This window comes from Seriola dumerili, unplaced genomic scaffold, assembly GCF_002260705.1.
Source record: "Seriola dumerili isolate Sdu_G_001 unplaced genomic scaffold, Sdu_1.0 BDQW01000312.1, whole genome shotgun sequence".
Lineage (NCBI taxonomy): Eukaryota > Metazoa > Chordata > Actinopteri > Carangiformes > Carangidae > Seriola > Seriola dumerili.
The window spans coordinates 1,236,890-1,250,780 of record NW_019174567.1 but is presented as its reverse complement, the minus strand read 5'-3'; the positions used below and the strand labels follow the sequence as shown (position 1 = coordinate 1,250,780).

Here is a 13,891-nt window from a genome sequence, read left to right as displayed (position 1 = left end):
CCCCCCCCCCCTCTCTCTCTCAGGAGCTCACAGAGTGTGTATCCAGTGATGACTCAGTGTGTCATACAGCTGTTGTTCTGCTGCAGCTGGTGTCTCAGCTTCACTCCTGCAGAGTGCTCCATGCAGCGCTGCAGCCGAGACTCCTCACCTGTTCTCACAGGTAGGTCAGCACCTGGGGGGGGTTGGGGTGGGGGGTGGGGGGTGGTAGCATGTGACTCTGAGGCTGATTCACTGTGGTTCACTTGTGGTTGGTCCAGAGGTCTGATGTGTCCTGACTGGGTCTTCCCGGTGGACTGGTCTTCCTCTGTGGACCTGGACCTCCAGGACGTCACGTCGGTCCAGCAGCTGCCCTCAGCTCACACTTACATCAGTATGGGTCTCCTGGAGCCGACCGCCCCCCCACAGCTGGTACCGCCTCCAACACACCTGTCCACTCTGTACACGCCCTGCCTCATTCACTAACTCATCCCCCTCTCCCTACCTGTCAGGTGGACCTAGTGGGTCTGGCTGAAACTGTCCACCTCCTCCTGACCAACAGCAGGATGGTCCTGGTGAAAGACGACGGCGGCTGGATGGTAGAGCGGTTCAGTGGAGACGATACCTGGTACTCACACTTAAACCCGGTTTATTACAGGTGTTGAACCTGGTTTATTTCAGGTGCTAAACCTGGTTTATATCAGGTGTTGAACCTGTTAAACCTGGTTTATTACAGGTATTAAACCTGGTCTATTACAGGTGTTAAACCTGGTTTATATCAGGTGTTGAACCTGTTAAACCCGGTTTATTACAGGTGCTGAACCCGCGTTATTAGAGGTGTTGAATCCGGTTTATTTCAGGTGTTGAACCCGGTTTATTAGAGGTGTTAAACCTGGTTTATTACAGGTGTTAAACCCGGTTTATTAGAGGTGCTGAACCTGGTTTATCACAGATGTTAAACCTGTTGAACCCGGTTTATTAGAGGTGCTGAACCCGCGTTATTAGAGGTGTTGAATCCGGTTTATTTCAGGTGTTGAACCCGGTTTATCACAGGTGTTAAACCTGGTTTGTTGCGATGTTTATGTATGAAACCTTCCTCTCTGCAGCGACATGTTCTCCAGGATGTGGAGGATGTTTTTCCGCTCACTGCTGAACGCCGGCGGTCGCTCCTCATTGTCCGTCCTGTCGGAGCTGAAGGAGCAGCTGTCAACACTTCACCACTGAAATATCAGCTGTTCATTGTGTCTGCTGTTGATCTTTATATCTGTGTTTATATCTGTTATATCTATATCTGTGTTTCATGTCTAACTAAATAAAAAAGTTGTTTTATAGTATTTTGTTGTTTTAATTTCACCCAAAAATAAGATCAGGAGAAATAAAGTATATGTGTTAAAACAACCAAATCATCATGAAACCAGAAGCTGGAAAATCTAAAAGAAAAATGGACATGAAGTAAAAATCTGAACATAAACAATGAACTTTAACTGAAGCTTTGAACTGTGTATGTATGTATGTATGTACATGTGTGTGTGTGTGTAGTTTCTGCTTTCTCTGAAAACGTGTTAACTAACCTGGTGAACCTGCAGAAACTCAGGTGTTGTCCTGGTGACTTGCAGCTTGTTCCCATAGCAACAAGTTGACAGGAAACACGAAGGTTTACTTTAAACTGAGTCCCTCTAATGTTTGTCATGTTTCCTGTTTTATTTAACTGGGATTGAATGAATTTAGTTTCTGTGAAGTTTAAACTGAAGTGAGAGGAGTCGGGCTGTTTGTTGAGTCACCTCCTTCCTCCGCCTGAGGGGAGAGCAAGGCATGCTGCAGCCTGCAGAGAGAGAGGGAAACTGTCTTTGTTTCATCACCTGTGTGTGTGTGTGGGGGCTGATATTTTCAACATGTTTCCAGGTGACTTCACACTTTAACATACAATAAAGTCCTTAATGTTCCTCAGTATGACATCAGTCTGTCTGTCAGCTGCTGTATCAACAGACCTGTCAATCACTTCAGGATCAACATGAACATCCAATCGTATCGATCTGGTTTGTTTTACTCCTGTGATCTGACCTGAGGAGGCGGGACCCTCATTCTGTCCTCTGGTCGCTGATCGGAGCTGCGCTCGTCTCAATAAAGTTCATTTGAATTTGAATTTAGAGACAGAAGCAACAAATCTGTCAGTCAAACTAAACTCCGCCCGCTCCTCCTCTTTCCCTTCATACCTGAGACAAGGTGAGACAGGGACGAGTGAGGTGGGGGAGGGAGAGAGACGGGGAGGAGAAAGAACGGCAGAGACAGAGAGTCACTGTCTGAGAACGACAGCAGTAACCGGCCAGAACAAACTCACCTGGACTCACGTGGACTCTGCCGGACAAGTGAGTGCGTCTATATTTTTCTACATGCTGAGGCCAACCTGTAATGGTTCTATACAGTTATGCGTTAACTAACTTCAGTTCTCAGCAGAACCAGGTCCATGGTTCCACGTAAAACCTCCAGCGAGCTGTGAAGAACCGTTTAGAAAGAGTATCACCAGTTTTCATTTGAAATGTTCTGTACCAGAACTCTGTTAGAACCCGTTTACTGTCTCCACTTCACCACAGAGAACTTATGTAACGTGTTCTAGATAACGGTGTCCATAGAAAACAACCCTGTGATGGAGGTTTTCTACATTACCAGGCTGTAGAACCCTTATGGAACAGCAAAAGAACATCAGATTCAACAGACTGTTCTTAATAAAGTGGTTCTTCAGACTTGAGCTACAGCATAAATTCCAGTTAGGTTCTGTAAAGACACAGGATGAGAGAACCCATGTTGAATATAGAACATCTTTGATAGGTGCTCTTAGTTAAAAAAAAAAAAAAAAGGTTCTTTCCGAGCACCAGAGTTTTTCAGGGTTGGATACTAGTTGAATTGTTTTCCCTCCTTTATAGAACCTCATTAAAACCTTAAGCACCAGGTTGATAAGGTTCTATTGAGAACCATTGTGGAGTTTTTTTTAAGAACAATTGAATGAAATCTGACAAAGTAAAAGTTCATTCCTCTAAAAAAAAGTTCTACCCTGTATCAGAAAATGGTTCTTAGGGCTTGAACTATAACAGAACAATTTTCATAACCCAGTTATGTTCTTACCTAATTTTAAGAACACAGAACATTGGACCTCACTGACAGTGACATAACTTGCTCTGGATGTAAAGAAATCTGTGAAAACGGTTCTTTGTAGAACCATGCTGTAGAACCTTTATTTAGGATTACCTAGGCAAAGGAGGATTCTTTTAAATGAAGTAGTTACATACCAAGGGTTCTAGAGCAGCAGGAATGGTTCTTCAGGATTGTTTTAAAGATTTAAAGTTTTCTAAACAACACTAGGTTTAACTTGTTCCATATAGAACCTTGATGGACCTGGTGGTCTGTGGTTTTACAGGGACAACCATGTGCACGGAGATTACTTTTTACCACTTTAAAGAACCTGACTGAGTGTTCTGTTCAAACTGCACTGGAAGAACCTTATTTTGGTTTCTTAAAGAACCATTGTTGTTCAGAGTGTGTGTTCTTATTCACAGTGTCTTGTGAAGTGTTTACCACATCTGTGTGTGTGTGTGTGTGTGTGTGTGGGGGGGGGGGCAGTAAGCTGATCTTTATGAATGGAGGGTTTGGTGTGAAAGTGTAACTGATCTGAGGTCAGACGTGTTTCCTGTTTGTAGCTGTTGAGCGACAGTGAAGTGAGTCTCAGTGTCTCAGAGTCTTTCTGTGATTATTTGCTGTTAAACTGTTTATTGTTCTTGTGTGTTGATCATTATGAAGCTCCGCCCCCACAACTCTGAGCCCTGAAAACAGAGAAACTCTGCTGGACCTTCTATTTTGAAAACTCTGGGTTGTGTTTTATTTTGAAAACTCTGGCGTTGTGATGTAGTCTGGACAGAAACTGAGACCTTTGTAAACGATGAGGTCACACCCACGGTCTCTCCTGATTGGCTCTCATCAGCCTGGACTACCGGTGGTGAATACAACATGATGAGCAGAGGAGACAATCTACTTCCTGTTTACAGCGGCTCGCACATGCTCAGTGTAGCTGTCTGCTTAGGTGTGTGTGTTTTCAGGTGTGTTAGTGTGGATGCAGCTGTTTTCTTTGCCTCAGCCTTCTGCTGAGGAGAACCTCTCTCTGCTCGTCACCTTCCAGAACCTTAAAGCCTCTCTCCAGCCTGGTTCTTCAAAGCTGGTTCTTCCCAGAACCCAGAACTGTGTCCAAGATCCGGTTCCTCATGTGGATTATTGGGTTCTCCAGGTTAGGGTTCAAACATCTTAAAGGGACAGTTCTGTTTTTTTGACGTGGGGGTGTGTGAGGTCATCATATATAGCTGGTACATTACCTGCAGTAGGTTCTGGTGAGTGCGCTCTCAGTTAGGAGATCCGACCGGGGCTCCAGCAGAGCGTCAGAGTGATGAGCTGCTGTGGGCGGGGCCACTTTTAAAGACGCCCCTGAAACAATCCAACATCTGTTTAAATTAAGCTTCATGTAGAGGATTTTCATCTTTATCTCCCTGTGAAAACTAAATTTTTCAACTGCGGAACTATTGTATTCTACGCACAAGCGCACTGTATTACACTGTAGGTCAGCTGACTGAATCAGGAAGCGGCGTGATACAGTGCGCTTGTGCGTAGGAATACAGGAGTTGAGCTCAGAGTGCCTCATTACCTGAAGCTCCTGCTTCTGATTGGCCGATTGGATGATGATGTGACTAAGCAGGTGTACAGGTGTTCCTAATAAAGTGCTCATTATGCGTAGATCCGTGAATCTATTGCCGCAGTGCATGCTGGGATGGTTCCAAACACACTTACCTCATGTACCTGCAGTCACATGATCAGCACTCAGCCAATCAAACTGCAGCTGATTGTGGTCTCAACACTCTGCTGGTTCTGTCTTTATTTCAAAATAAGAGCAGTTCAGTCAGAGTTAACAGGATCATGTTAGCCTGAATTGCTTTTTAGTCTGGATTAGTTAAACCTCATTGGTGGAACAGGACCTGGTCCCTGATGGAACGGGGTCATGGACCAGAACTGCATCAGACCACTTAATAGTTTGATAGTTCTGGTGTTGGACTCCAGCTCAGAGTGAAGGCCCTTAACACACCTGGACACACCTGAACGTGTTGTCCTCTGGTCTCCTGGTCTACAGGACTGCGGTGCAGCAGGGACCAGGTCTCGGCTGCTGTGAAGTGGACCAGCAGGGACCAGGTCTGGACCAGCAGCCTGAGAGGTGGGTCCAGGCTGTGAGTCAGTCTGTTTCCTGTCGGACGACTCAGACTGGAGCTGTCTGGTCATGTAGGGTGTTGGTTTGATTCCTCAGGTATGTCAGTCACACCCTGATCATACACACACACACACACACACACACACACACACACACACACACACTCTCTCCCTCAGTGTGACGTTTCTTTATACACAGTTCTACCAGCACCATCTTAGTTCAATAAGCAACAACAGATTATGATTAGTTTGTTTATTTCATCATTGATTTGTCTACACCAACACAAATAGATCCTGGACCGGTACTGGACTGTTGCTAAGCAACACATAAACATGTTCCTGACCTGCACAGTGACACTAGCTGCTACCTCGTCTCCTCGTTCCCTCAGGTGTCTCTGAAGGATCCACCTTCTTCCTTCATCCTCTCCTGATGAACAGATATATTTATATATTTTCATCTTTGTTACAATCTGAGATCGATAACGACGTTAATGTGACGCTGATTAACGGTTAATAGATGAGCTGTGAAGAGGAGTGATACATGGAGTTGAAAGTGTAGCAGCTTCATGGAATGACTCGTCCAATCAGATCACTTCAGAACTGACTGTTCTTTAATGAGGATTAATATGTGAATCACATTTACATGATTTAAATCAGATCATGTGACTGTGAAGACACTGGAGACAGAGACAGAGACTGGGTCAGAAACCAGAACCTGAGTCCACATCAGACTGATCTCCTCCTTCTTATCTTTCAGGACTTTGACTTGCTGCTCACTGATTGGCCGAGACACCTGCTCCTCACAGACAGACAGGTGAGTCCAACAAACTCCTAACCTGGTCCAGGTCCACCTCAGACCCTGCCCTCTTAGACCTCAGACCCTGTCTCCTCAGACCCTGTCCTCTCAGACCCTGTCTCCTCAGACCCTGTCCTCTTAGACCCTGTCTCCTCAGACCTCAGACCCTGTCTCCTCAGACCCTGTCCTCTTAGACCTCAGACCCTGTCTCCTCAGACCTCAGACCCTGTCCTCTTAGACCCTGTCCTCTTAGACCTCAGACCCTGTCTCCTCAGACCTCAGACCCTGTCCTCTTAGACCCTGTCCTCTCAGACCTCAGACCCTGTCTCCTCAGACCCTGTCCTCTCAGACCTCAGACCCTGTCCTCTTAGACCCTGTCCCTGCTCCAGTCTGACTCACTTTCACCTTCACACCTCAGTTTCATCCTCACAGTGACCTCTGACCTCTGACCTCAGCTCTGTAGAAAGACTGGTTCACATGTGGGAACTGACGTGTGTTTTCTGTGTGTGCGCACTCACACTAAGTCTGATCAGCTGACTCCCCCCTCCTCCCTCCTCCCTCCTCCTCCTCCTCCACATCCTCCACCGCTCCCACTTGACAAACAGGAGGAGGAGACTCTGCTTCATCGTCTCTGTCTGTTTCCAGGACGAACCAGACTGATCTGAAGCAGGCAGGACTTCTTCTACCTGAGGTGGAGAGACACCGACTCACACACAGGTGAGAGAGAGAGAGAGAGATTAGCTCTAAAATACAACTGAAATAAATCTGATTTTAAAAACACACAGTTTTCTTTTAACAGATAAAAGAAACATTGAAAATTCAGAATTGATCATTTAAATGAACCCATGAAGAAGAAATGACCCGTCACATGTCGATCACATGATCAGATTCATGTCGTCAAACAACCTGCAGCAGTTTGAACCTGAACTTCTCTGTTGGAACCTCAGGCTTTTACTTTGAAATCCTGATGGATTTTCAGGTCCTGTTTTTAACCTGATGATGATGATGAGCTGAGGACTCATACGATTGGCTGATGAGTCTGATCTAATTTCTCAGTTTGACTTTGAGCTGAATCAGTTTTGACTCCTGCTGTTCTTCATCTTCATCATTTTCATCTTCACAAAAGCTTGTTATAAAATGAATGATATTTAATGGTGATGACATCAGAGTGTTCAGGCTGCAGATACATGAGTCTGAAGATTTTACCCATAAGCCACTGGTTCATGCAGAGTGAATAAGACCAGGACCTGGTCGCAGACACTTTAACAGACAGACTGAGTCTAAAAAAAATGGCTGACCAAGGAACCACATCCAATCACTGAGCTCCGTTCACCTTCAGCAGCACATGTTTGTCTTTAGGAAGAATTCAACAGTTACAGGAAGTTTTACTTTGAAGAGTGAAACAAAATTATCAGCCATGTTTTCCTGTTTCTTGTTGGTGCTGCTGGCCGGTGCAGGTGTCACTGATTGTTACCATGGTAACACTGGTCTGAGACCTGAGTCAGTCTGGAGGTGTCTGTGTTTGTCACTCTGCCCCCCAGAGGTGAGAAGGTTTAATGCATCACTGACAGGTGAGTTCTCATCTGGGCAGTTTGACAGGAGGGAGGAGGAGGTCATGTGACTCTGCTCTCTTTACTGACACCCTCTGTGTGTGTGTGTGTGTGTGTGTGTGTGTGTGTGTGTGTGTGTGTGTTCAGTGTGTACTTTGATGTGTGTGTGTGTGTGATTGGAGCTGCCATTGCTGTGTTGCTGTGGCGATGTTCCGTCGCAGGAAGAAAAGGCGAAGGCCTAAGATCTCGGCGCCACAAGACTTCCAGCACCGCGTCCACACGTCGTTCAATGCCGTCACGGGACACTACGTGGGTCTGCCGCTGCAGTGGCAGAGCGTCATCGACACGCTGAGGAGGCCACGCCCCTTGGTGGATCCCTCCAGGATCACTGAGGTCGAGCTTGGACCCAGGAAGGTCAGGGGTGGGGTTATCTATACACAGGTGTATGGTGTACAGGCTTCATCAGGGTTGTTCTGACTTCATTAAACGGCAACTCTGAATCACAACAATAGTGACCTCTGACCTCTCACCTGTGCTGAGTCGTCATTGGTTAACTGTAGTGAAGCTGCTGACGGTGCATTCACTGGTTCACTGTAAATGCCATGTTTGAGCCTGAAACCTGAGCCGCTGTTTCCATGCTGGTCCTGTCAGATGTGTTCTGTCTGATCATGTGACCTCAGGTGACCTCCTCACAGACACGTACCATCACACAGGTGTGTGTCCTCACATTTACACTGGATTATTATTGGATGATTCATCACAGTGACCTCATGACAGTAGAGTCACGTGACTTAACAGAAACATTAAATGTGTAGAATTAATAAATTAACTAATTAAAGTGTTAATGAACTAAGAATTAATTCCAGTTACAATGAAAATATAAACAATGAAGTGATTCATTTTTCATCTGTCGATTTCATTTTACAACTGAAACCATTTCATGTTTGAAATCAGAATTTAACCATGAAATTTGTTCATTTGAACTTTTTGAATTTTAATTCAAACTCAAAAAGTTTCAAAAGATTTTTTAGAAATTTAGAAAAAACAATTTAACTAAAATGAATGATTTCATTCTGAAATCCAACTCTCTCTAATCTTCACGTATTGATCATCATATTATTGATCACATTTTTCTATCTGACTGAATATTTAACCTCCTCCTACAGACGATTGTCCGCGGCAGCTTCATCGGTCACGGCGACTACATCAGTCATGTGATCTCTGAGATGAGCCATCTCTCCGTGTCCAGCTCCAATTCTCTGCGGCGCAGCAGCCCGTCGGCACGGAAACGGGCCCGGTCACTGGGCCGACTGGGAGAAATGGTGGAGGACGAGACGTACCAGTACGAGGAGCTCAGTCGTCGTGGAGACCATGGGAAGAGCGACGGGAGGTCCACCTACTGGCAGGACCGGATCCAACAGGTCCGCAGGGAGATCGGCAGCCCCAAACTGAACGGAGCTCTGCAGAGAGCCAAGTCCCACCGCCAGGTGGGGTCTGAAGCCACGCCCCCCACACTTGGTACACCTCAGAGGACAGGTGGGACAGGTGAGATAGGTGGACGGTACGCCCGCAGTGAGGGGGCGGGGCTAAGACAGAGGCCGGCTTCCTGTCACTACAACCTGCAGACTGTGGAGACCGACAGCAGAACACACCTGAGACTGAAACCAGCTGTGAATCACCTGCCGGACCTGCTGTCCTCCTCCAGACAAACTCCCAGAAGGCCACACTCTTCGTACGACCTCAAGGTCAGACAAGTCCCACATTAAGTGAAATATTCTAAGGTACTCTTAGATACTCTTAGCTTAGCTTAGCATCAAGACTGGAAACAAGGGAAACTGCTAGCCAGGGTCTAAAAGCAGCTTCCAGGAAACAGTCAGACACATGACCCTCCTTAAAACAGTGATTTGATGTTTTAAATTTTGTTTGTTGTTAAATAAACATGATGTGTTGGTTCAATAAAACTTAAATTACATGAAACAGGAAGAAAAAATCTAAAACTTACTGTTGTAAAGGTAAAAGACAGAATATTCGATTCTACGCTGATGATTCGCACATTTACTTTCCTGTGAGATCCGGTGACTCCTCCCATCCACAGTGGACACCTTGATGATGTTGATGATGAGCACAGGTGAACGGGAGGTTTCAACAGATTCAAAGGAACATGTTTTATAACCTTTGTTCTCACTGATCAGAGACTGGATCAGGACAAAACAAACGTGTTTCATTTTCTACCATTGAACTGAGAGAAATGATGAGACATCAGTTAATAATCAGTTTATCAATAACTTGACCAGTTGATATTGACAGTTCTTCTGTCCTCCTCCTCTCCCCCAGCTGAACTCTACCTCCTCCCCCCTCCTGCTCCCTCCCCCTAACAGCACCAGCAGTCCCCTCGTCACAGGTAGAGGTTTACCTCAGCGCTTGCTCCGCCCCCACTCCAGCGTTAACATTACTCCAAAAACACCCACTCCCCTGATTCAGCCCTGCCCCTCCCCCACCGGATCCCCGGCCTGCCCCCCCGCTCGGCCCCGCCCCTCCTCCACCCAGCAGACAGTGTCCAACGGAGGTGCTCAGACTGTGACCCATGAGCAGTTCAAGGCGGCGCTGCAGATGGTGGTGGACGCCGGAGACCCGAGGATGAGTCTGGAGAACTTTGTGAAGATCGGGGAGGGGTCCACAGGTGTGGTCTGCATCGCCCGGGAGAGACACAGCGGACGACAGGTGGCCGTGAAGATGATGGACCTGAGGAAGCAACAGCGCAGAGAGCTGCTCTTTAATGAGGTGGGGTGCGGGGGGCGGAGCTTCACGTTTACTCATAGTTTTACCTGGAAGCTTACAGAGGTCACGTGGTGATTGTCAGACACCTGTTACCTGCTGCCGTGTGACATCATCAGCTCACCTGTCTTCGTCTGGTCTCAGGTGGTGATCATGAGGGACTACCGGCACCAGAACGTGGTGGAGATGTATCGCAGCGCTATGGTGGAGGAGGAACTCTGGGTAATCATGGAGTACCTGCAGGGCGGCGCTCTCACCCACATCATCAGTGAAACCAGGTGAGCAGGAAGTCAATACACCTGCCGGTCAGGTGGATTGTCTCAGGTGTGATGTGATTGTGATCCGTGTGTGTGTGTGTGTGTGTGTGTGTGTTCCAGGGTGAACGAGGAGCAGATAGCGACGGTGTGTGAGAGCGTCCTGCAGGCGCTGGCCTACCTTCATGCTCAGGGCGTCGTCCACAGAGACATCAAGAGTGACTCCATCCTCTTGACTCTGGATGGGAGGGTAACACGCACGCACGCACGCACGCACGCACGCACACACGCACACACACACACTGATCACAAACATGTTTCAATCGTCGTAGTAACAGCACAGTGTAGAAAACGTCTGGTTATGATTGTTTATCGCACATCCAACCAATCAGGAGAAGACACAAGACACTCAGAGCTCCTCACAGGAACAGAGCACACACTCTGACACAGAAACAGAGGATGAGATATTTACAGTATTTTATATACATATATATTTATCCAGGTGGAGTAGGTTCCCAACCTGGGGGTCACGCCCTCTAAAGGGTCACCTGATAATTCACAGTTCAAAGTTCAGGTTCACTGATCTGGATTCAGTTTTTAGACTTTTCATTTGTGTGAAGTATTGATCATTGATCAGTTATTGAAATGAAACAGGAAAAAGTGTCTCTTTGTTGAAGGAGACCAAGTATCAAACTCTGAAGCTACAGTTCCTCTAACGACCACTAGAGTCTGGCTCCAACAGTGAGTCAGTCCCCATAGACTCCCATGTTAAAATGTCCAACTTTACAGCAGAAATAAACATGTTTACAGCCTGGTACAGAAACTGTTTTGGTCTCTAGAGCTAATTTCCTCCTTCATGACACCTGTGTTTATAACTCACCTGTTTATATAACTCACCTGTTTATATTTTATTAAGGAATAAAGTTATGGAGGATTGAGGGCCTCTTTGAGTGACAGGTGGGTGACGGTATGCACCTCACCTCAGTCTCAGCTCCACACATGCCCCTCCTCTTTGACCATATTTGGATTAGATGAGAGTTAGGGGTGATGTCAGACACTGCCGTGATGGCGACGGTGAGCAGCTCACTTTGAGCTTCAGAAACATGTGGGTGACGTCACAAAGATGACGGCCATCTTTATTTACAGCCTGTGGAGGAGACGCAGCTCCACTGTGAGAGGGTCTCAGGACGCTAACAGGTAAAAAACACCTGACTTACCTTTCTTCTTCTTCTGCAGGTGAAACTGTCAGACTTTGGTTTCTGCGCCCAGATCAGTAAAGATGTCCCGAAGAGGAAGTCTCTGGTTGGGACTCCGTACTGGATGGCCCCCGAGGTGATCTCCAAAACACCATATGGTACCGAGGTAAGAAGGGAACATCCAGATGCAGATCCAAATCCAGATCCAGGTGACGTCTGACTGTCTCCTGTGTCCCTCAGGTGGACGTCTGGTCTCTGGGGATCATGGTGGTGGAGATGGTGGATGGAGAGCCGCCATACTTCAGCGACACGCCCATCACCGCCATGAAGAAGCTGAGAGACGAAGCAGCACCGAGCGTGAAGAACATCCAGAGGGTCAGACAGACACACACACACACACACACAGACAGACAGACACACACACACACACACACACACACACACACACACACACACACACACATCCTTTCTAAACATTGCAATAATCATCAATAGTTGTGAAAATGCTAACAGGCTAGCATTGGTTTGTGGGGTCCTTATCAGCCTGGCAGTGTTTGATGATGTCACGCTCTCCTGTGCTCAGGTGTCTCCCGTGTTGAAGGACTTCCTGGGCTGCATGTTGACTCGTGACACGCTGCAGCGAAGCAGCGCCATCACCCTGCTGGAGCACCCGTTCCTACTGCAGGCCGGGTCACCGCGCTGCCTGGTGCCGCTGGTGGAGCAGCACCGCAAACGCATGTCACTCTGCTGAACACTTGAGACCACCTGAGACTCACCTGAGACTCTAAGGTTGCAGAAACTGCAGGAACTCTGGGTTGCTTTGTTTTGTACGAACAGAGAACCATCAGCTCCGTCTCTTTTTGGTTGCTAAGAAGACTGTCAACTTCAGCAGCCAATCACATACCAGTGCTGCTGTAAGCCCCTCCCTGCAGCTGCCAGAGCAGCATCGAGGAATTAATCTGATTTTCTTCATCACTTTGTCTAAAACATCAGGAAAATAAAAAATAAAATTATGAGTATGAACACGAGTTTAACAAACAGGTGAAGAAAAAAAGAATCTTGTTTGTATGTTTTTATTGGTTAATGCACGTACTGAGTATTTTATTGATTATTAATTATCTCCTGTGATGATGATCAGTGATGAGGAGCTCTGTCTTGCACAGAAAGTGTCTTTGCACATGTGAATTTAATTTTTTTATCTTTATGGAATGTAAATGTTAATAAACTGAAAATGTTTTAAAACATCAGATTCACTTCAGTCTGACTATATTCAATGTGACACTCAATCAAAAACTATATACAGATATATATTTACATATATACTCTATATATATATATATATATATATATATATATATATATGTTATGAACTTATGTCTTTATCTATCCAGAGGATGTATATATGTGATAATAATATATCCTCTTATAGATGAAACATATGGTAACATCACTCTTGATATGTCATAATTATGTCATAAGGAAGAGTATAGTAAGGCACAAAAACGTGGAAAAAAAATTATCGTCCTATAGTATGGCATAAAACGTCATAAACCTTCATAGTATAGTAAGTTGTTGTTAAAAAACATCATATTATAGTGAAGCATAAAAATGTAAAAAACAGAATAATAAGGCATGAAGTACAGTAAGTTGTAAAAACGTCATAGTATAGTAAGCAATTAAAACATCATAAAACATCATAATAGAGTAAGGCATAAAAATATCATTGTATAATAAAGCATAAAACGTTATAGTAAGCAAGGCATAAAAACGTCAAAAAACATCATAGTATATGAAGGCATAAAAATGTCATAAAATAATAAGTCGTAAAAACGTTAAAAAACATCATAGTATAGTAAGGCATAAAAAACATTAAAAATCATCATAGTATAGTAAGGCATAAAAAACATCCCTTCATAGTATAGTAAGTTGTTGTTAAAAAACATCATATTATAGTGAAGCATAAAAATGTAAAAAAAAAAGAATAATAAGCATGAAGTACAGTAAGTTGGTAAAAACGTCATAGTATAGTAAGCAATTTAAACATCATAAAACATCATAATAGGAGTAAGCATAAAAATATCATTGTATAATAGCATAAAGACGTTA

At 45.3% G+C, this 13,891-nt stretch overlaps 2 protein-coding genes across 2 annotated transcripts in view; both read left to right on the top strand.

Annotated features, from left to right (window-relative positions):
- Positions 1-1,341, top strand: part of LOC111231747 — a 5,437-nt gene extending 4,096 nt beyond the window's left edge. Inside the window, exons 11-14 of the mRNA XM_022758968.1 lie at positions 24-160; positions 258-408; positions 489-604; positions 1,083-1,341. Coding sequence (XP_022614689.1) covers positions 24-160; positions 258-408; positions 489-604; positions 1,083-1,200 — 522 coding nt within the window. The 3' untranslated portion in view covers positions 1,201-1,341. The remainder of the gene's footprint in view (positions 1-23; positions 161-257; positions 409-488; positions 605-1,082) is intronic.
- Positions 1,342-2,277: 936 nt separating this feature from the next.
- On the top strand, positions 2,278-12,955 carry LOC111231703 (serine/threonine-protein kinase PAK 6-like). Its single transcript, XM_022758922.1, has 12 exons — positions 2,278-2,342; positions 5,141-5,311; positions 5,972-6,028; positions 6,656-6,727; positions 7,708-7,974; positions 8,727-9,305; positions 9,895-10,341; positions 10,480-10,613; positions 10,713-10,839; positions 11,826-11,951; positions 12,026-12,160; positions 12,369-12,955. The coding sequence occupies exons 5-12, from the start codon at positions 7,768-7,770 to the stop codon at positions 12,534-12,536; spliced, it is 1,923 nt and encodes a 640-aa protein (XP_022614643.1). The 5' UTR covers positions 2,278-2,342; positions 5,141-5,311; positions 5,972-6,028; positions 6,656-6,727; positions 7,708-7,767; the 3' UTR covers positions 12,537-12,955.
- The last annotated feature ends 936 nt before the right edge of the window (positions 12,956-13,891 follow it).

Bases quoted from the DNA above. Each gene is read 5' to 3' on its own strand.
- LOC111231703 (XM_022758922.1), top strand. From the start codon at position 7,768: ATGTTCCGTCGCAGGAAGAAAAGGCGAAGGCCTAAGATCTCGGCGCCA. The intron at 11,952-12,025 runs GTAAGAAGGGAA...TGTGTCCCTCAG, and splicing joins AAACACCATATGGTACCGAG to GTGGACGTCTGGTCTCTGGG. The intron at 12,161-12,368 runs GTCAGACAGACA...TCCTGTGCTCAG, and splicing joins GCGTGAAGAACATCCAGAGG to GTGTCTCCCGTGTTGAAGGA.